This window comes from Helicoverpa armigera, chromosome 14, assembly GCF_030705265.1.
Source record: "Helicoverpa armigera isolate CAAS_96S chromosome 14, ASM3070526v1, whole genome shotgun sequence".
NCBI classification, from domain to species: domain Eukaryota; kingdom Metazoa; phylum Arthropoda; class Insecta; order Lepidoptera; family Noctuidae; genus Helicoverpa; species Helicoverpa armigera.
This window is the reverse complement of record NC_087133.1, coordinates 5,173,442-5,195,497: the sequence shown is the minus strand read 5'-3', so window position 1 is coordinate 5,195,497 and position 22,056 is coordinate 5,173,442. Positions and strand designations below refer to the sequence as shown.

Below are 22,056 nucleotides of genomic sequence, written 5' to 3'. Positions count from 1 at the left end.
TCAAATTATTCTTTGTAATATCAGAAATACACAGAGTTAGAGAAGTTTGGGAATCTGGATTCACAGATGACTATTGAGAAAATCTTTCATCACATCTGCTTCAATAATATTTTTGTTATGTATTTTTGCAATATAAAGTCAAATAATTCAAAAAATCGAATGCATATAATCATGGACTATTTGAGAATGAGGTAACAGAACAGGAACAAAATCAACATCCATAATTTCAGCAAAAATGGTGGTCTGGTGAGATATAACAAAGGCATAAAATAAACAGAATAATAACATCAAAACAAATACATATTTATTTTACTTAGAAAGAATATAATTTGCTGAAGAACCTATCACAACATATAGGAATAGAAACATGTCTTTTATATTTTCAACTAATTAATACATTTAGTATTATTTTACATTATTTTAACTGAACATTGAATTATGAAGTGTTTCAATATCCTCTTTTCTTTGATCTTTCCGCTTCTTTTCTTTTCTGTATGCTTCATATGCCTCATCGTCCGTGGGTAACTCATGTCTACAAAACGGACATGAGTTTGTCTATAAAGAAGAACATTTTAAACTGAACAAACCTTATAATTGTTAATTATCTTTAAGATTAAGCTGTGACCAGAATAACATAGCTTGCTTATTATTTTTACTGTTATGCAAAATTTTCTTACAAGAAATGGGATAAGCATTGATCACCCCAGAATTAATTTAACTTAGCTTATTGTATTAAGGCTCAATAACAATAGTTTACTTTTAATGTAGTCAGAAGCACAAAGACTGAAAATCAGCATTACCAAGGGTATTGGGTTGCCCAAAAACCTGGGTAGATGGGCACAGACAGGCAGTTGCTCCATGTAAATCTCTGTTACACCCGGTTTTGGCTTAAAAGATGATGAAGAAGTTAATTTAACTGAATTAAATAATTACCTTTTCAAGCCATGTCAAAATACATTTTGCATGGAATTGATGATGACAAGGCATTTCCTTAACTTTTTCTCCAATATTGAATTTTTTCAAACAAATGGGACAGCTTTTGTCTTCACAATCAATTGTGATTTCAGGCAAATTATTAACAGCCTCTTTTGATGCTGGTGGAGGAAGCCTAAAAAATATAAATATTAACTTACAGGGTACCTATGCTCTATGTAAATAATTGTATATCGGAGATATATATTCACTGTAAAGACTTTTATGCTTAGGTATTTCACTGAAATTAACTTACAACAATAAAGTTGTAATTTATTAACTTACCTTGGCCATTCACCAATAATACTTTCATCATAAAACCCGAAATCTATCAGAAATCTAGCCATATCCAACAAATGATTGGGTTGTTGTCCATCCTGTAATTCAGTAAATCCCATTTCTTCAAAATATCCGGCCATAGTGTAATGTCCTAAAACATTTAATAAGTTTAAATCCTCAAATGAAAATAATTTATAAGGACACCAATTAATTGAAAAAAGTGAAGCCCTTACCAAGTAAGTTATTGTGTGCAACCTTATTTATTAGTACTTTATTAATTTATGTAAGAATGATGAAATTAATCATAAAAAAACACAGTCACAATCTTTTATTTACAAATTATTGACAAGTCATTCATGATGAAGTATATTGACAATCAATTTTAATGACATTGACACACGTGACACAGGTGATATCACTTGAGAACAGGAACCAAGATCCGTTTTCACGATTTTTTTTGAACTTTAAACTTAATTCAGTTGAATATTAGGTGAGAAACAATCATGGTATAATATATCAGATTATCTGATGGTTCCGGAAAAGTTCATAGGCTTGTTAAAAATGTATTTGTAAATTCAAGCAAGTCTTTGTGAATGAAGCTGAAATGAAGTTGGAAATCCCACCCAATCAGGTAGGTACCTACTTGGATGCTCTGATGCCTAGCAAGTAATAACGGCAAGGATTAAAAGCATACGTTGATGGCCTAAAAATTGTATTATATGTATAATACACTTGCGTGCAAAAAAAGACGTTAGGATTTCGAATTAGACTGGCCGCGGCGCGTTGACTCAATCAGTGCTGCAATTTGAGCGCACTCAGACCGTGTAGTATCCATATTACCACAGAATAAAACAATAAACAGAAGTTAAATGGTTAATAAATCAGTATAATAACCCACTATTGAATAAATGAATAAACAATAAATTTTGGCACCATATAGGGCTGCCATCCGTCCGGGTTTCCCCGGATTTGTCCTCGTTTGGAGGCCGTCCGGGGGCCGTCCGGGCGGGGTTTCAAGAAGTGTCCGGGGAAAACCCGGACATTTTTCACAGGGCCGTCTTAACCTATGGTGCCTGGGTATGCGAATAACCCGGGCGCCGCGGGCTCAGAGGCGCCGCAGAGCGCCCACGCCAACGCCATACAGCCCTAGGGCCAGCAGATTTCAGAGGACGATCACTCGATTTGAGAGGATAAGAAGTCAAACAGGTTTTTTAATAACAATGGATAAATCCACCAACCAAGCCAATTCCTAGCCTGCCTCGCCTTCATCAACTACGATTTGAAAACATAATATACATGAGATTGCTTGCCTTGCATGGAAGTTTAACCATGTAAAATTACAAATAGACAAGCATTTCCCAAGACTCAAAAATTTTCGCGCTCGCTACGCTCGCGGCTTCTTTTCTTGTCACTGTTTTTTATACGTTTAGCTACTTTAATATGCCAATCTTCAAAAAAATTTGTGCGCACTTGCGGCTTCTTCACTTTGCGGATTTTTTTATTAGGTATACAAGTTTAGGTGCTTTAGTGACCCAAAACTCAAAAATGTTCGCGCTCGCTACGCTCGCGACAACTTCACTTTGCAGTTCTATATATTTTTCCACAAAAAAAGTCTAACCTAACAAAAAGGTAGCGCGGTTTTAAAGTCCCATTATTAACAAGAAGGTAACTCCTAGTTTCCATAATATGAGCTTTCTTATTTATGACCTTCGAAATACATTAAGTCACAATCTTTCAATACTAGGTACCTACTACATGAGCTTGAATTTAAGTATATGGTAATATTAAAAATTAGGCGTTGTTTTGTTTAAAAAAAAATTGGACTCGTCCGGGGAAAAAATGCGATTTACGCCAAATGTCCGGGTTTTTTTAAATGTTTGTCCGGGTTTGGCGAAATTCGAAATGGCAGCCCTAGCACCATACAATGCAATTACTGACAATGCGATATTAAGAATCAGAAATGCGGGTTTTTGAAAAATGTTTTTAAGAATTACACTGAATAGGTATACGACACATATTTCCGCAAAAATCATGTCATTTAAGGCAATGCATCTAAGTCCCAAAATTACCTACTGTCGTCAGGTAGTGGTATGGTGATATGGGTCTCGAATCTTTATGGCGGCTAGAAAATAGCGTTGGCCTCTATGCAGATACAATTTTTGGGTATAAGGTGATGAGGTGGTGGGCGGCGGGTATAGCTGGCATTAGTTTAGCTATGCTCAGAAGTTGGTTGCGTGCGAGCCCCTTAAGCCACCACAACTCAATTCTTTCCTAGCAGAGTCGGAGTCTAAAAGAGATAAAAAGGTGGCCAAGTGTCCAATGGACAAAAGAAGCCTGACCCTAACAAAATTGAGTCTAGGCAGATATTCATTAAAGTGTATTGGTATAATTTTAGGCCCAAGTTTACCAACAACATAAATGTCAGTTGCTGAATTGAAGAAAGATTGCTATGCTTTTAACACGCTTATATTAGCTTTTTGACGTACAATTTCCCAAGAAAACGGTTGTTTTAAGAAAAACAGCCGATTCTCCTAAGTTAATAATGTCAAAATCGAATAGAAAACGAATCGCAATATGATCGCACTAGCAGTTTTAACCATATCAGGCATTCTGCTACTAATAAAAGACCAATCGTATTCGATTGACATTTGATTGGTGTGCGATTGGTCTGCTATTTTGGTGATTTTGGTCTATACGGTAGTTTGCTGTACAATCATTTTGCAATCGTAAATCATTTGCAGACAAAACGATTCATTATTGAATGACAGAAAAGGAAAAAATAGCGGAATGCCACATACGCTTCAATCGTAATCGAGTCGGGATTGGATCTCAGTCGAATCGAGTCGAACGTGAATCGTATGGCGCTTAAGTAAAATTAGGAGAATCGGGCCCCAGACGTTATGTTGTTGTTGGTGAAAATGGGTCTAAATACAAGTGGGAACCATCAGTAGGTACCTAGTGTAAAGACGCAAAGGATTACTGAATGTCGAAAGATAACTAATAGTAAAATAGATATGATAGGTACCTAAAGGACACCTAATTCATGGAAGCCCAAGTACGTACGTACTTATGCTATTTCGTAACTTATGACTAGGTACCTATAACGTAGCTGTGACTAATTAAACTGATAATAAACGTTACAATTAATTATTTTTCGCTGACTAATTCAATAATTCATAGAATGTGATTGCTGGGTGAACAATTACAACTAAGTCCAATCGGAACATTTAATCTTCATCCACCCATTCCATAGTTAGGAAATCATTGATGTAGATATTCTTTCTTTATATTCATTTAAGTACATAGGTACATTTGTACTTACTAAGTATTGATTGACGCTAACTTTTTATCTTATCTTTCTTCTTTATCCCATTAGGTACCTATACCTACCTAATCTAGCAATAAAAAAAAAACATTCAATGTCATTGTAGGTAATAAAGATATATCAATGGCTACAGATGCGCAAGAGCATAATCCGTAAGATGAAATAAGCATTACAATTTAAGAACAATGCTGTGCGTGACCTTGTTCCCGTATGTATTGTGAGTAAGAAAAACAAAAGACCTAGTGGGAATTCTAGTTCAATTTTACCAGCTAGCTAAGTGATTCAATGAATTAATCATGGTTCGGGCTTATAGGTACTATCTTTTACTACGAAACTACGTATAACGTAAAATAACAAGTAATCGTGAAGCAAAGCACATAGTAAAATCAACATTCCGCATCCAGATAAGGGTACGCACGAAGTGTTACTCAATGTATATTAGTTTCACATCGTCAGTCTACAAGTGGAAAGTGACGAGACTGGTCGCCGAAGTCGTGGTTCAGTAAATCTTGTTGTGCGCCGCGCTACTCTAACCGGTAAGATGATTTGTGTAAACATTCTTTTAAAAAATAACCGAACGTAAACTTCGGTACCTCAATTAGACTACTTAGGGTATTCTTGTCAAGGCTGTTACCTACTTATTTTGATGATATCATACAAAAAGTATTTGTTTATCTATTCTTAGTTCTGAATGAATACACACCTACGAGTCCTACGACGACTCATTAACAACTACAAGGTGGTTTACTTGGAAATCGGTAGGTACCTACCTGTGTAAAGGTACCCATACACCCAATACCTGTGTATATACCGATTGTTTACAATTATTATGGAGTTGTGATAAATGATAGTTGTTTATTTAGTGGTTAATTAGTATTGGTCTTATGCAGGCAACAATGTAGGTCTGACATAACAACAACATCGCAAACATGTTACAACTGCAATTATTTAAATAACTATAAACTAAGCACCTCCCTATACTGATAATAATACCTGATAGCTTGAGTAAACTTGAACATAGTTTGGAAACACGTTACTACTCCCAAATAATGGTTCCATTGACCCCTATCTTGTGTTACAAACGGGTGTTGGGTTGCTTAGCCGGATGAAAACTTTCACTAGGAAGCTATTTTTAACGGCCCAAACAAATAAGGGAACCTTTAATTCAAGAAATGGGTTTATTCTTTAGTCACAACACTAGTCGGGTACGAAAATAGGGTGACTAAGGTCTTATCACAATGTTACTTATGTTTATACACATAAATATTTAATACGAATGTTATTCATTTGTTTCAAGTTATTTAAAATCTTGAGATTCTTGGAAAATAAACCCGTGGGCGGAAATTCCGTCATATTATCAGATTATGGCCTCTTCTATTTAAATTTTGTTATTGACGCTGGCACATACGCCTATCTCACCTGTCATGTAACCTGTCGGTAAATCCAGTTATATTCTCCATTAATTAATATGCACATTTTTGATGGAGCGATAGAAAAATCCAACTCATTAGTAGTCCACAATATTGTAGACTAGCTGTTGCCCGCGACTTCGTCTGCATTCTCGTGCATTTAATCGTTCATTGCTCATCCCCCGTAGGTGATAGCGTGATAATATATAGCCTATGTGTTGAACCGGACCCCAGGTAATAGTCATGCAAAATTTGATTTAAATCCATGCAGTACTTTTTGAGTTTATCCGGGACAAACATACAGGCATACAGACAAAAATTCTAAAAACTACATATGTATTTGGGTTCAGAATCGATTATGGATCACCCCCCAAGTATTCTTTTAAAAAAATATTCAATGTACAGTTTTGACTTTCCTATCATTTTATTATATCTCTTATACAATATTATAAAGAGGAAAACTTTGTTTGTTTGGTTGTAATGGATAAACTCAAAAACTACTGGACCGATTTTAAATATTTTTTCACCATTAGAAAGCTGTAGTATCTGCGAGTAACATAGGCTACATTTTATCCCGGTGCAGGCAGTATCCCACGGGATGCGGGTGAAACCGCGGGAAAACGGCTAGTGTACCTATAGATATAGATGTAGGTAGATACCTATTTATTTAGGTACACCTACCTACCTACTTGCAGGGTCAGATTAATTTCCATTTTTCTTCATGATGTCATTAGATTCAAGAAATGCTCAGATCTATTTAAGAAGATAACAAAAAAGTTCTAAAACTATTAGGTATAACACGCATTATAATTCCCAATTCCCAATCAACGTTCTTTACTTTTATTTGGTACAGCCTGGTAGGTACAGCTACCTAAATACTTCCTTATTTTTCGTATTAATATTTTTTAGGAAAAAATATGAAACGGTTCCGGTCCCTGTAGACTTATCTAGGTACTTAAATAAGTTAGGTTTGTAGGTTCCTACAATTGAACCCAATTTGCGGATGAGTAAGATGCTAAAATTAATCTTTATCGTGAACTCACAGCTATCTTAGATGTAATTTTATTATTTCATATCTTGGCTCCTTGACATCATCATGTGACATCATGAGCGATCGTAAACATGAGGATAACCGTAAATGTTGGAATGGAAAACAATGCCAACTAATTGTACCTAGGTACCTAATACTAATAGCATCATCGGTATCGGTAAAAAACGGAAAATGGACGCTTGACGTTGATAAAAACTACCCTAAGAACACTGCCTACTAAGTACTGCGTGCGACATTGCGCGGTGTGAAGTTAGCAGTTTAGCTGCTAAGTAAATAGGTATATTAAAACAGAATTCTTTAAAATTCAGCAACTAACTTCAGACTCGCTAAGATACGTTGGACGGACGAAGGTATAGATAGGTACGATAGCTTTGCTTAAAGTAGATAGGTAGATTTTGAATGCCAGTTCCCAACTGCAGATGCCGCGACTGCTTTAAATCTTTAATTTGTATTTATATTCCGTACATGAAACCTTCTTGGATTGAAGCGGAACGCAGCTTTAGCATGTAGAAAAATAATAATTGTAGACGGGACCGACGTATGACAATAAAATAATCGTGTAGGTACTTACGCTGCCTATCTATCGACGATGTGGTAATGGCTTGGGTTATAAAATAAAAATTAATAACTCATGAGCATAACACATTCTGTAATTCGTTTCGTAGGGATTTTCCGTTAATTTAATTTATTATACCTTTAATCATTTACTTCTATACTAATCCTATCTATCGAGATAGCACTAGCTAGAAATCGACAGATAGGGGCGTAGATTAGAAGCCAAACCGCCGTGTAAATGTCTATTTAAATTATTTTTCTATCTCTGTAACTATGTAACCTTTATTTTATTTGATATTTTCAGGAAATGGCGAACATCGTCTTTTCTATTATTTGGGCTTTAATCCTAATATTCATATCATTTTGGATCGCCGGTATTGCTGCTGGTATCTACATCATCGTCTTACCCTTCACAGTGTGTATAGAAGCGTTAACGGTTAGTATACAATTAAAAATGAGTACTACATTATTGTATTTTAAAAATCACATTTGTTTTTACAATACATTGAATTTGCAAGAATCAGGAAATTCAAACTTAATAGGCTGTTTTACACCAGGGTTTACACCATTGTATAAATATGTACCTAGTGATCTTAAAAATACTTCTCACTACGCAGACTACGCTAAAAGATCGTAAGTCAAAATGCTTTTTGGAACTATGTGATAAATATTGAATTGTATTTTTTTACAGGGACTCACAGATTTCTTGTTGGCTGTAGTACAGTTCCCAAGATACTGTGCTCAGGCAATGATGGAGGGAAGAGGTCTCAATTAATTATCTGTAATCTAGTCAATTAATATAGTATTACTTTATAATGTTCATAATGTATTCTAATGTAATTATGCACAAGCGTATAAAGCTACGTCCAAGTGGTGCCATCTTCATTTTAATAAAGCTCGAGTATTTGTCGTAAAAGTTAAAAATAACATTCGTAATTTTAACATGTAAACTGTAAGTACTTTATGAATGTTGATTGTGTGAACTGTTTAATGTTGTCAGCATGTCAGTAAAATTTTGATTTTGAGATTAAAGTACATAAAGTAAGAATATATTTTCATAGCAATAAGAAACTTTTAGGACATTTTTTTCTGCGAAACCAATTATGAACACTCTTGTTTTATTTTACAAATAAGTTTACTTTGTTCGAAACATTTTTACTCCTCCAACTGTGGAGTACAGTAAATACCGTTGTATTGGTATTTTTTAAGAATTCAAATACATATTTTACACCAAAACGTATGCAAAGTTGTTTAAAATAATATTGCAAATAATAAAAAGGAACATTGACTTTTATTTTTCATCCATCTCTATCTTATCCTAATGTATGAAACAAAATTTTATTTTTAAAAACTTTCTCTTTTAATAAAAAGTATTTACATTTCAATAAACATTAGAACAATATTATTATTGTTAAACAGGTTTTGTCTTAACTTCATGAACAATATTCAAGTATTAAGAGCAGATATTACATTCCGGATTGAGTTAAGGAATTCATTCGCCTGATTCCTGCTCTTGGCGACCGATGATCTGAAAAAAAAACCTTTTGAGCATACTTCGAGTATTTATTCATCACCAAGATCGTATCATACTTAACAAGATAATATTTTGCTCCGTCCGAATTATCGTCGATAAAGTATGTGGAATCATTTCGTTTCTCATTATTATAAACTAGCTTTCGCCCGCGGTATCACCCGCGTCCCGTAGCCGGATGGTGACTATCCTAAAACCTTCTCCCTGGTCTAAGTTACCTCCCCTCTAATTTTCAGCCAAATCGGTCAAGCCGTTTTTATGTTATGTCGTGACAACGGAAAGCGGGTTTCATTATTATATATAGATTAATCCAGAAACGAACACATACATATTAGCATTCAGACAACTCATTTAGTCTCTAGATCCCCATTACCAATATATTCCCTGATATGATACAATATCCCCAATTCACGATTTTATCAAGACATCAAATCATTTATCATAATGGAAAAGCCTTTTCTTGTTAAACCGCGTAGATAGCTTTCATAGTAATCAGTCAAACGTTGTCGTGAGTTTATCAGTTAAGTATGGTTTGTAAATTCGTATATGACACTCCCATTTACATTTAATCAACATTCATCATCAGCGTATCGCAGTCCACTGCTGGACATAGGCCTCTCCAAGTGCACGCCACTGAGATCGATTTTCGGCTTCTCGCATCCAGCTCCTGCCAGCCGTCTTGCGCAAGTCATCACTCCACCGTGCCTGAGGACGTCCTACAATACGTTTGCCGAGGCGCGGTCTCCACTCTAGAACTCGTTTACTCCAACGGTTATCGGTTCTTCGGCTAATATGGCCAGCACACTGCCACTTCAGCTTGCTGATTTGGTGGGCTATGTCGATGACCTTGGTTCTCTGACGGATTATCTCATAGCATAGCTCTTTTCATAGCCCGCTGAGCGACTTTAAACTATGGACCGATTTTTTTTCATTGAAAGTTTGTTTGGAATTATTTAAACGAAATAGGATAGGTGTAATCGCTTACCTGTACTCTTGAAGTAGCCTTGGGTCCACAAGGTTGATGTTAATATCAACCTGCTTCAATAAATTAGACATACTATCGGTAGGATTCGTCTCTCGATCCAGCACACTGAATAAATGTTAACATTTTGAAATTAATAGATAAAGTTTAACAAGTTTGCAAATGTAAAAGCAAAAGCAGAATTATTTGTCAACATTTTTAAAACCTCCTAACCCTTTTTAGGCTAGCTGAAAATTCCAATAATTGTTTGAAACAAACCCACAATCTTAAAAATCGCGATTACCTAATAAAAACCCAAATAGTTTTAGATCAAAAGTGTTAGTCGAAATTACCTTTCCAACGATCTACACAAACGAATAATGTGTAAGTGCGCTCTTTCAACCATTTTTTGTAATTCACATTTCAACTCTGACGATTGCTCTGACTTCTCCAATTCTTTGTAACACTGGTTGCTAAAAATTAATTATGATGATAATAGAAAAATATAATTCAATTAATAAATTATTTTTTTCGTTCATCATGTACTTTCAAGTTTATCTGGGACACCTACGACTGATGAAAGGTGAAGGAAAACATTCGAGGAATCCGGGACCATAAGATCTGAAATCTACAACCCACACCGAGCAAGCATGGTGATTGACGCTCAATCCTCAGTGTGGGAGGAAGCTTGTGCTTTGCAGTCGGACGATAAAGAAAGGATGATGAGCTAGCCGTTCCACCTGTTTCACCCGTGTCTTTTTTCTTTTTACCGACGTCAAAAATCATTAAATGACCCCTCCCGCTGTGGGTTAGCAGAGGTGAGGGAGTGTCAGACTCTTACTGACTAAAAACCGTCGTGTTCCGTCATATGCCTTTTATGTACATACCACGGCCGCGGTATCTCTTTCGAATAACCCGCAGCTCCGAGCAACCCGCAGCCCGAACATCCCGCAGCCCTGGACAACCCGCAGCCCCGTTCACCCGTGTCTTGAGTATCAAGGTTACCCACACACAAAAATACATCCTTATAAACTTTAAGTAACTTTTCTATTCTAATCTCGCGTGTAGTAGGATGTACAGTCAACCTCAGGTCAGTGGTAACAGTTTTATTGGAAAATCGTACTTATTACTATTGAGTTAAGGTGCATGACAGTTACCACTGATGTGCGGTCTACCGTACATAAAAACACTCACCATAATATGCGTACTTCACACAGTGCCTTTTTTATTTCTTGCAGAAGCTTACTTGCTATGTATTTGAACCTTTTTGTATTTTCATTTGCTATCAGCGGATCGACTTCCTCATTTGTAGGTTCCCTATTAGTTTCCAGTACACCATTTGTTTGACTAATATTTTCGCCGTTATGCTGCAAACTATTGTTGTCTTCTTCGGAACAATATTCTTCCTCAGATACATATTCACCACAGTCGTCATCATAATCTTCTTCATCATTATGAACTTTATTTTTGTTACTTTGCACTTTTGCTTCTAACTCAGGACAAATCGTGAATTTTCTCACAACATTTGGCTGTTTGGTTGACTCATCTGCAGATTTTTTCGAAGCTTTATTTGCTGTTTGTGTATTATTGAATTCTACTGAATGAGCCCCATTTGACTGTTTTCTTTCAATTGTTTGTAAGTTGGCTTTGTCTGCATTACTCATTTTAACCAAATTATTTCCATTATTTAAAGTGTTACATTTACGATGGCTCGAATTTTTAAAGAATGAAGAATTGATATTAATTTTTCGGACAAATTTAATAGCTGTCGGTAATTCTTTCTGAAACAAAATATCATGAATTTTCAAATAAAAAATCAACATTAATTTGACTTTCAACGATATGGAACATCGATAAGCTATGGATGGAATATGGCTTTAGGTGGTACTTTACGGGGCGGGGGGCAATCTGGGTGGTTAAACCGATTCGAGCGGCACTGTCGATAAGTAAATACCTCAGAGGGTTTCCTTTTTTTGGACTCTACAGAGTCGTGCTGTAGTAAGGCTTCTTGGCCAAGTAATGAACTGCCATCATTTTTATCTAGTCCAACTGGAAAATAACAGGTACTTAGTTAAGAAACGAGCAAAATTAGTCCATCATATTAATACATAGTAGATATCGTACTCGCCAAACTAAATGGTGACTTGCAATTAAATTCCAACCATAAATATGCGCGAGATTTCTGCGCAGCGAGTCACACAATTTCGCCATAAAGTTTGACGAAAACTATAATCGCTCTAATTACCTGAGGATACTGATAAATCATTGCCCGACACGTTCTCATGTGTGTTATCGATAAAAGAGTCATCCATATTCGGGTTTCTGATGTCGTACAAAAGTTTATTCAATAATTCAACTGCTACTTGTATATCTTCGCAACTGGAACTCACCCTCTAAGATTATAAAAGAATCACCTTATCAGTTATTGTGATTATGATACTACAGAATCGTATTTTGTATTTCAATATTAATATTACCTTTATTGCAACAAGCAAGTGCATACCATAACTATACATTTGCATGTATTGATATGGTGTGATATTCATCGTTATTTTGCCTGTAAAATAAAATCTTACTATAGCACGAAGGTAGATAAAATAAAAATAATTTTACACAAAGAATAAATAAAATCATCTTACCCTTGGCATCACTAACATTGAAAAGCAAGCTTGATAATTTATTTGCGGCATCGTTAATATCCTGAAGACTGCGGAATTTTATAGCAACGCATTGCGCTGCTTCGTGCAATGTCCAAGGAGGTGGCATATCTTTATGTATAAACGGTGGGTCTTGGTGCAAAACTTGACTTAGCACCTCTTCCATTATCTGAATAAATCTAGAAACCCATTCGTCACACTTCATTTTTAAATACTCTTCCATAGCTACACTGTCAACTTCGTACATAGGTTTTTCCGGAGTCTGTCCATTGTATATCTGCTGTTGACTTTTTCTCAAGTAACTGCTATTAATTTCAGTGTCGACATTACTATCAGAATTAGATATTATTCCCGAAGTTGACGTTTCATCAATTGTTATATTTTGATTAGTGGTGGAGTTCCTCACATCGGTAATGATACTCGACTCTCTACTTCCGAAACTTTCATCCAAAATAATAGTTTCGATGTCCCTACACGTTGGATCTTTCCTAGAAGTACTGTCTGTTTGTATGACTTCTCTCGTATTTTTTCTAGGGAATTCGATCTTCTCCGTATAAGAAATTTCGACGTGAGATGATTTCTGTTCAATGGGCGGAGGCGCTGCTTTTCTTCTACTGCGCCATTGAAACTGTTTCTTTTCAGTATAAAGGTTTGGAGTTTGATTATAACCACTACGTTTTAATTTAATTTTCCTCTTTTTCTCGGCAATATTTTTTGGTATTTCTATTGTATTTTGAAGAATTGCTGAAGCTTTTTGAGTTTGTTGTTCTGCCATATTCAAGGTACTGGTGGTGCATGCAATGATATCTGCAAAATTAGTTTGAATGCCTAGGTCTACTGTATTTTTCAATACTACGCATTCTTCTATTTTATCTTGTTTATTTTTTACTTTTCGGTTTTGTGTTTCTAGTAAATTATGTTGTGTTTGGCTAAGTCCTTCTTGTACTTCAGTTTGTTTTTGTATTTCTGGTCCATTAATATGTTCTTTATCTTCAGTATCAGTACCAGCACTGATAGTTTCTGTCATTTGTGGGGTATTGTTTGGCACCGTACTTTTATTTTTATTTAATTGTTCGTCGACCAAAAATGGTTTTTTAACATGTACAGGTAATTCAGTTTGTTTATTTGAATTATCCAATAAAAGGTTTTTAATCTCGTTAGTAGAAAAGATGTGTATGTTTGGCGACGCCTTTGTTAAAACCCCACTGTCGTCGGAGATAAGAATCTAAAAAGAATTATGGGTATATGCATAGGAACGTAAAGCGAAAGATTTCGATACATCTCTTATATATAAATTAAAACCAAAAGGTAACTTAAATAGTGAGAGGCAATTGAAAAACATAAAATGGATATTTGGACTGGCTCCACACTAACATGGACTCACTTGTTTTATTCGAGGCGTGTAAAGAAAAAGTATGTATTGAACCCTACCAGAATAATATTGGGTAGAAACAGGTTTTTTTACGGGTGTACTACGCCCAATCGAATAACAAATAATCGAATGCCAATTGATCGACCACTGTAAATCGAAATTCTAAATACTCGAACATTCATAATATCGAATGGTTATTAAATCTAACATTCAATACATCGCGCAGTCAATACATCGAGTGTTCAAAATATCGAATGTTCGTTTGATCGAGCGTTAAATGCATCGCATATTCATCCTATCGAAAAATCTATATTTTTTATGAATACAAGAAAAACTCAAAATTTATGAATAATTTATTATTATTTAACATTTTTTCAATCGCATTATCATCCCTTTTGCCTCTTTTTTGTAAAGTAGGTCTTCCCAATCCCGCGTTTGCCTTTTCAATTCACACAAAATTTTAAAATGTACCTTTAAAAGATAAGAATTAAAGATTAAAATGTGATTTATTAGTAAATTTTGAGTTTTTCTTGTATTCATAAAAATATAGATTTTTCGATAGGATGAATATGCGATGCATTTAACGCTCGATCAAACGAACATTCGATATTTTGAACACTCGATGTATTGACTGCGCGATGTATTGAATGTTAGATTTAATAACCATTCGATATTATGAATGTTCGAGTATTTAGAATTTCGATTTACAGTGGTCGATCAATTGGCATTCGATTATTTGTTATTCGATTGGGCGTAGTACACCCTTTTTTTACATAATTACCAAACGTTACCGTCTGAGATGACTTTACCTTACAAGATACTGGGAAAAGATTTTTACTTACCACGTGATATTTTTTATCCAATAGATCTTCACAAGTTTTAAGAATCACATCCGCCATATCATCTCTATTCACGTTAGATGGCTCTTCAGCTTCAGAAGGAACATAAGAGGGAAATTAACATTAATATTACATCCATTTTCAGGAAAGGTAAATGTGTGCTACTATCACAGTACAGGAGATACTAGGCAAGTTTATTCATACAAGACATAAAATTGTAGGGAAAATCTAATCTTATGTTGTCCCTCAATAAATTAAGCTTATGTTCAGCAATTGCTCCTAGAATCATCTGATCAGAGAAATAATCATCATTATTTTTTTATTTATTTAAAGCCTTTTTATTTCCATTTCTTTACATTATTTATATCATTTACATGTTAATTATTATTTGTTTTAATTTTTGATTTAAAAAATGGATCCCATATGGGTATAGGCCTCCTCCATCTTCTTCCGTTTTTCTCTATTTAGGGCAACAGTCTGCCAGCTGGGCCCCGCAGTCCCAGCTATGTCATCGGCATAATCATTATTAACATTATAAAATGTTTGTTGCAATTCTTACCCATACAAGCGTATCCAATCTCAATCTGTTGTGACAAAAATCGTAAAATACGTCTGGCTTGTATAATTCCCGTAGAAGTGACATATGTTTTAAGTTCTTCCATAACCCTTTTCGGAACCATGAGGTGGCATTTTTCATCTGTAATAATATTGAAATTTGATATACATAGCGAACCTGAAGTTTACCTATTAAGCTAACCTGTATGAAAAATATTTTACAGTTATCTAAGTAAACCGAAGATAGTTTAAATTTAATAAAAAATTGATATTAATTTTATATTCAAACTCATTACAAAAGGCATAATACATGAAATTACAGAGGACAAAAAATATGTATAATAATTCATTACCTGAATCTGTCAACACAGTGAGAAATTTAAATTCATTCAGGAGCACACCCAAATCAACCAATATAAACCAAGCATCTAGACTAGCATCGGGTGGAGCCAGACATTTTAAAGGCATTACATTAAGCTTTGACTGAGCTGCCTGTAAGCGTGTCTCCGAGTGCCCCTCCTGAAAGCAAACCTCATTAGTACAATAAATAGTAGCACTTGTCAGAAAAGCAAAACAAGAAAAACCATAAATTTTATACCATAGTGCCAGTATTTATATCAGCTAAACCAGTTTCTTTATTATTTGGAGCATCAATTTGAGGTGAAGTTTCAGATTGTCTTGCATTACTTCTATTACCAGATCCTAAAAAAATACAAATGATTAAGAGATTAAAATATTGAAAAGAATAATTATAAATGTATTGTTCTTTAATAATCATTTTTTGTTTTACCTTCCAAAAAACTAGAATTCTCCCCATAAAATCTTTTTCTTATACCTATCTTCTGCCTTAGATTATTGCTATTATTATTTGGAAATGCACACTTTTTACTTATTCCTCTATGAACTCTTTGGCCATAATTACGCTCTCTGGGGTAATGTGTTCTTGACTCTCTTGTAAATACTTCTTGCTTATGACTGACGTTTTCAGCATTATTAAAAAAAAGTCCTTGGATTGGCTGTGATAAGTTGTTAAAACTAACATTTACAGGATTTGCAGTATGATTCAGTAGAGGAGTCATTGTGGGTGTCACAAAAATTTGTTGTGTTGGAGGAACATCCCACACTTTTGGATTATAATTGAGAGTAGTGTTGTTTAATCTATATGTTCCTATAGGTTGGTTGAAAGGCATATGCACAGGTTTTACTGAGGTAGGATTATTAATCTGTGTACCACACAACACCCCTGACACCTGATTCAAATTGGTACATAAAGCTGCATTACTATTCCCAAAATTTGAGTTATTAAAAACTGGCTGTTGTTCTGTTACTTTGTTAATTATTAATGGTGTGTGAGGTGCTTTCAAATTATTCAAAAGAGACCTAGGTGGGTTGTCTTTTGGTTCTGGAAATTTTATTGGTTTAGCTCCTGGAATGGACTGAAGACGTTTTGTCTGGTATTTTGCCTTCTCAATCTGAAAAACAAACATGACATTAAGAATTATTTATATTATATTAATTTATTATGTTATGATTAGAAATGTCTTGGTCTGTCATACTCACAGTGTCCCATTTTCAGGAAAGGAGTCTTAGTGTGAATGATGAAAATGAATTTTTAGCTACATATTATAAAATGTGTGGTATTAAAATAAATATGGTAATAAAATGGGGGTGGGCAGGTAATTTAAAATTAGCAAGTAGCTTTCTTGTTACAAAACTTTGTTGACCAGTGTAACCAAGATACATATACCGTGGTTAATATTTACCTCCGCATCACTTAAATTCCAGGCAGCTTCTCCAGTTAAACTGTTAAAATAGTAAACATGCCCTGAATGGGATTTAGATTTGCATACTATCCAGGAGTTTCCCACTGAAGAAACTTGTTGTCTAACTTCATCCCTTATTACTCCACTCATTATATTGTATAATACTCCAAACTTGCTGCCAATTTGTTTCAATTCTAAATTCTAATGAAAAATTAAAAAACCGACTTGCAAATCTGAACCGCGATCGCAAGTAAAGTCACTCACTGTCAAGTGTCATGTCAATTCATGTCATGTCATAACAACAGACAGTTGGTAATTTGACATGTAAAGATATCCTGCACACTGCACAATATGTCAATGACTGCACATTATCCTTATGAGCACGAAAAGCTGGAGACTAAAACGTGCCAAGAACAACTTTCACGTAATTCACTCATTTTCGTATGAGAACAACCAGCCATTTTCACATGCACACAGTCACGCGTGCATGTGAAATGTAGATTCTCAGCGTAGTAACTCGATAACACTTAAACAAACTCCAAAAGAGTTACTCAGAAACCGGCCATCAATATGATTTGATATGAAAATTACCGTATCAGACGGTCGCTTCCTTTTTCTTTGGTTATTTCGGTTATTTGTATTTCATATGATTTCTTATCGTTGCCTGTTTGAAATAAGTATGGGTCTATCATAGATGTAATATACTAAACAAGATTGCGCACTCTATTCATTTTTTTCTAACATTTTCGTAAATCAAACAACTAGGGTGCCCATGACTTCTTGTACTGAGACAAAATATGTGTGATGGATTCTAAAACTGTTGTACTATTGCTAAAGCTTCCCAAAAAATGAAGAAAGGCTAATCAATGGCTCAGTAGTCTACATGTGAAGCAAAAATACGAAAAAATCAGACTTCGAATCTTTCTAATTCCCGCTAATTATTAAAAGCTTATATTAGTATCTTAAGGTTAAGGTAACAAACTGCGTAAGTTAAAACTTCAATACCAATCTGTGTTTAATAATCTTACCAAATTCGGATTTGTCTCACATAGCTTAATCTCATAGACACCCTATTAGGAAGGGACAGACGGCCTCCGTACTAACTGTTTCACTCGGCTCGTTTTTTTGATATAAGTGTGCAGTCCTGTTTACTGTATTATGTCTATGGGGTCTATGAGATGAATGAAATTCCCATAGATATAGGATGTACGGGCGCCAACCTATTTTAAAACTATGGAAATTCCAGAGAGTTCCAAATGTGATTTCGTGATTGTTCATATTCCTAGTCTGTGTTGTTCATAGTTGTGCGTAGAATCGGTAACCAAGAATTAAATAAAATGTTTGGTTTCATGATTTCAATTTGGACGTTATTTGCCCTAGCAGTTATTGGTAACAAATATTTCAATTAGGGTAATGGTATGGTATATATTTTAAAACGGAATTGAACAAAAGGGATTTCATTTTAGGCTCTGATGCCGCTGGGGAGTTCAAAATTCTTCATAGTCCACCATCCCTCAAATTTTTGGAAGCAGACCAAACATATGAGAGCCTTTTAAAAGAAATATTTTCTGCCAGTCTTGGACTCTCCATTGAAGAGGTATTTCGCGTGTAGTCACTAGATTATAGAAGAATGTAACACTACGCAATGTGTTCTTAATTGGTGAAGCAAACTTCTGTTCCGGGAAGATGGAATTTATTACACCGATCCGGGAGCAATCCGTGGCTGCGGGCACGGCTTCGTAGGTGATAAGCGTCCTCCACACTAGGTAGGTACTCGAAATTCCTTGGCGAGGTCCTCAGTAAAGTTGTAAGCCAAAGCGTGAAAGGGTTTCATACTCCTCGCCTTCGCTAATCTCGGCAAACTTCGCTAGTAGTCATGAGGATGCTTGTCACCTGTGTACGTTTAGAAAATATGCTCCGTTAGGAACGCAGGTACCGACAGCGAAGTGATTCTCCGTAGATACCTAATATAAGCCTAGCCTTATTGGAAGAGTTTCTTTCAGCTATTTTAATAGAGTCGACCCCTCAGTCCTATCAAATGTATTTGGACTTTCAAAGATTTTTTACTATTTCGGTAGGAATCAGAATGGAAAGGCTTACACGTCATCGACCCCTTTAACACTCCAGAAGCGGTGGTGGAGGTATATATTGATGGCATCGCAAGTCTTGGTATTCATGTGAGTAATTGAGCGCCTACGAAGCAGTAAAATACGGTGGTTTGTCGTATTGCCAATAAAAATGTTCGCCACGACCAGTTACATAAAAATTATCACGATTGCAGGCTGGTACAGACATGAAAACCTACCCACTGATTGTAGATGAATATGAACCGGATACCTTCAGAGGTGTTAAGCACAGAATAAATACACGTTTTAGTAATGGTGGCAACAAAATAGTTCACATCAAACTCTCAGATGATAATGCGGTATTAATTACATAATCATATATTTGCTTAAATTTTATTAAAATAAGATAACATAGACTAACTTAATTATTTAATTTCTGCAGCTAAATGTGTTTAAAGGCGTTTTCGATGGTGTCCCATCTCCAGCGTATCCTGAACAAAGCCTTGTTTTCTTGAAGAATTCAGTTGAAGAAGATCGCCACTTTTTGAACGAGCTTGGAACTCTGCGAACTTTTATTGGAAAGGCAATTTTTTTTGCATAATATTAATTTGAATGAATGTCGACCAGTAGTGTAGTGATTTTCTTTTTACTACAACTTTTATGCTTATTTGTAAGTACAGTCAGCAGTGTATAAAGCCAAGCTGGTACACTTCTTAAATAATAAGTAATTTATTTGTAGGTACAGAGTGGAGCTATTATTCCTGATAATATAATTGATTTCTACACTTTCCGTTTCCGCAATCTTCATGCGTTGTCTGATTTATACGGTCCTATTTCCCTTCAAACTAAAGAAGCTAAAAAGCTGTTAGGTAAGTTCTTTTGCAATCTTTTAAATAAATGAAGTCGTCTAAGTCTGAATAGATGTCCGGCTGCTGCGGCTTTTCTAATAGTCCGATCTGACGGCAATCTAAAACGATCAAAGGGAGATGACGCGTAGGGCCGACCGCTTAACGTGCTCTTCGGGAAATCGAGTAAAAGCCAAAAAAAACAGCCCACTCGAGAACCTCCTCCTTTTTATGTCGGTATGAATTATACCTACCAATTATGCTGAAATTGAAATATTTTTTCGAAGGTGATGCTCTGCGAGACCTTTGCAAAGCGTTTGTCAAGGCCTATGATCGCTCCGTATTACTAACCGCTGTAACAACCGACGTCGCTCATACACGGCGTGCTGCCCGCTCGCTTGGCTTGAAAGGCCCAGATGACCCTACAACGTCAGGAACTTCTAAACCCGTATGGCCTTTTCCATGGATACAGGCGCCCGTCGGCTGGGAGAAACATCCTTATTTATACAGTAAAGCAGATGGGTCACCCGATTATGACTGGATCCAGAAAAACGAAGGGGTAAGATATTAAATAAACCGAATCATAAGGATACCCACCGTTCAGGGGCGCGATTCTACTAATTTTACTTAAGAGACATACGAGTCACATCCGACAAAGATCCAATCACGACTCAATTACGATTGAAGCGTATGTGGCATCACGCTATTTTTTCTTCTAAATAAACGTTTTTATCCGTTTATGTGATTCAATAATGAATCATATTGTCTGCAAATTATTTACGATTGCAATATGCTTGGAGAGCAAACTACCTTATAGACCAATCGCAAACCAATCAAATGTTTAACGATTGGTCTTATATTAGTAGATAGCATGCCCGCTAAGGTTAAAACTGCTATTGCGATTCAATGTCTATGTTCTATGTTGACATTATTAACTTAGGAGAATCAGGCCCCTCAATCTCACGCAGCCGATCGGAGCTGATCGGATCCGGTCTATCTGAACGGACCCTTAGAATCAAAATTCACTAAGCAAAAATAAACCAAACTTGTAAAGGTATGAGCCGTATATGAAGAATATTTTTTGTTTTTAGGGAGAACTGCGCTCAGGAAAAGGCGAATTTAGTAACGATTTTACTGCTATCTTCAACATTTTTCTTTGGATGAGTATATTGTTGACCTTCAGTCTTTTGGCAGTTTTGTATGCATGCATGGATATGGATCCGGGTAGAGACTCTATCATATACAGAATGACCAGCCATCGTGGAATGAAAAAAGACAATTAAGTAATATTTAACAGATGTACCTAACTTTAAAACTAAAATCTCACGGACATGAAAGAAGGCATCGTTTAGTTAGATATTAGCGAGTCGAGACAAAGGTATTTCAACGCTCATTTGAATGGGCTACGCTACAAGTTATGTATTTCAGTATTCAAAGGAGATGGCCAAAAAAACACCCAGAGTCGACAGGAACTTCATATGTATGATTGGATTCAGTATAATTTGTGGATTTTAAAAAGTATTTCAAATCATCTAAAAACCATGGGGTTCTCTTTTTACAACGTTTTTTCGATCAAGATTTTAGTTCACAAAAAAGTTTACTTTACTGTTTGATGTTCATTAGAAGTTGAATGCAGGCTCGTGATTGGACCGTTTTGCATTGCTAAGTCATTTGTTATATTTGACAATGTCACATGGCGCGATTTTCAAAGACAATTTCTGAAAAAAACGTTTCATAGCCAGTTGTGAAGGTTGCATATAACTGCGAAACCTCTCCAAGTAGGTGAGGTCGGTGCTTAATCGTATCTGGAGTGGTTACATACAAGACCTTTTAATCACTAGGCCAACTCGGAAACCATGGGGTTATTACTATTGGC

The 22,056-nt window shown here is 35.5% G+C and overlaps 4 protein-coding genes across 4 annotated transcripts; 2 read left to right on the top strand and 2 right to left on the bottom strand.

Moving 5' to 3' along the window:
* Nucleotides 1-282: 282 nt before the first annotated feature.
* LOC110380189 (E3 ubiquitin-protein ligase RNF181) lies at nucleotides 283-1,636 on the bottom strand. The gene is made up of 4 exons (XM_021340092.3): nucleotides 1,485-1,636; nucleotides 1,258-1,402; nucleotides 934-1,108; nucleotides 283-555 (listed from the first exon to the last, which is right to left on the bottom strand). Exons 2-4 carry the CDS (start codon nucleotides 1,389-1,391, stop codon nucleotides 421-423), a joined length of 444 nt encoding a protein of 147 aa, XP_021195767.3. The 5' UTR covers nucleotides 1,392-1,402; nucleotides 1,485-1,636; the 3' UTR covers nucleotides 283-420.
* A 22-nt stretch (nucleotides 1,637-1,658) lies between these two features.
* Nucleotides 1,659-8,873, top strand: LOC110380197 (uncharacterized). Its single transcript, XM_021340108.3, has 3 exons — nucleotides 1,659-1,882; nucleotides 7,896-8,027; nucleotides 8,283-8,873. Exons 1-3 carry the CDS (start codon nucleotides 1,856-1,858, stop codon nucleotides 8,364-8,366), a joined length of 243 nt encoding a protein of 80 aa, XP_021195783.1. The 5' UTR covers nucleotides 1,659-1,855; the 3' UTR covers nucleotides 8,367-8,873.
* LOC110380434 (uncharacterized) lies at nucleotides 8,611-17,533 on the bottom strand. The gene is made up of 14 exons (XM_049837338.2): nucleotides 17,270-17,533; nucleotides 16,297-16,978; nucleotides 16,105-16,208; nucleotides 15,860-16,025; nucleotides 15,511-15,648; nucleotides 14,955-15,043; nucleotides 12,723-13,965; nucleotides 12,561-12,640; nucleotides 12,329-12,476; nucleotides 12,038-12,132; nucleotides 11,278-11,864; nucleotides 10,437-10,556; nucleotides 10,108-10,212; nucleotides 8,611-9,119 (listed from the first exon to the last, which is right to left on the bottom strand). Exons 1-14 carry the CDS (start codon nucleotides 17,417-17,419, stop codon nucleotides 9,038-9,040), a joined length of 3,789 nt encoding a protein of 1,262 aa, XP_049693295.2. The 5' UTR covers nucleotides 17,420-17,533; the 3' UTR covers nucleotides 8,611-9,037.
* A 1,004-nt stretch (nucleotides 17,534-18,537) lies between these two features.
* On the top strand, nucleotides 18,538-22,026 carry LOC110380074 (ATPase H(+)-transporting accessory protein 2). The gene is made up of 8 exons (XM_021339939.3): nucleotides 18,538-18,658; nucleotides 18,736-18,866; nucleotides 19,348-19,446; nucleotides 19,551-19,694; nucleotides 19,778-19,918; nucleotides 20,075-20,204; nucleotides 20,468-20,739; nucleotides 21,272-22,026. The coding sequence occupies exons 1-8, from the start codon at nucleotides 18,607-18,609 to the stop codon at nucleotides 21,461-21,463; spliced, it is 1,161 nt and encodes a 386-aa protein (XP_021195614.3). The 5' UTR covers nucleotides 18,538-18,606; the 3' UTR covers nucleotides 21,464-22,026.
* The last annotated feature ends 30 nt before the right edge of the window (nucleotides 22,027-22,056 follow it).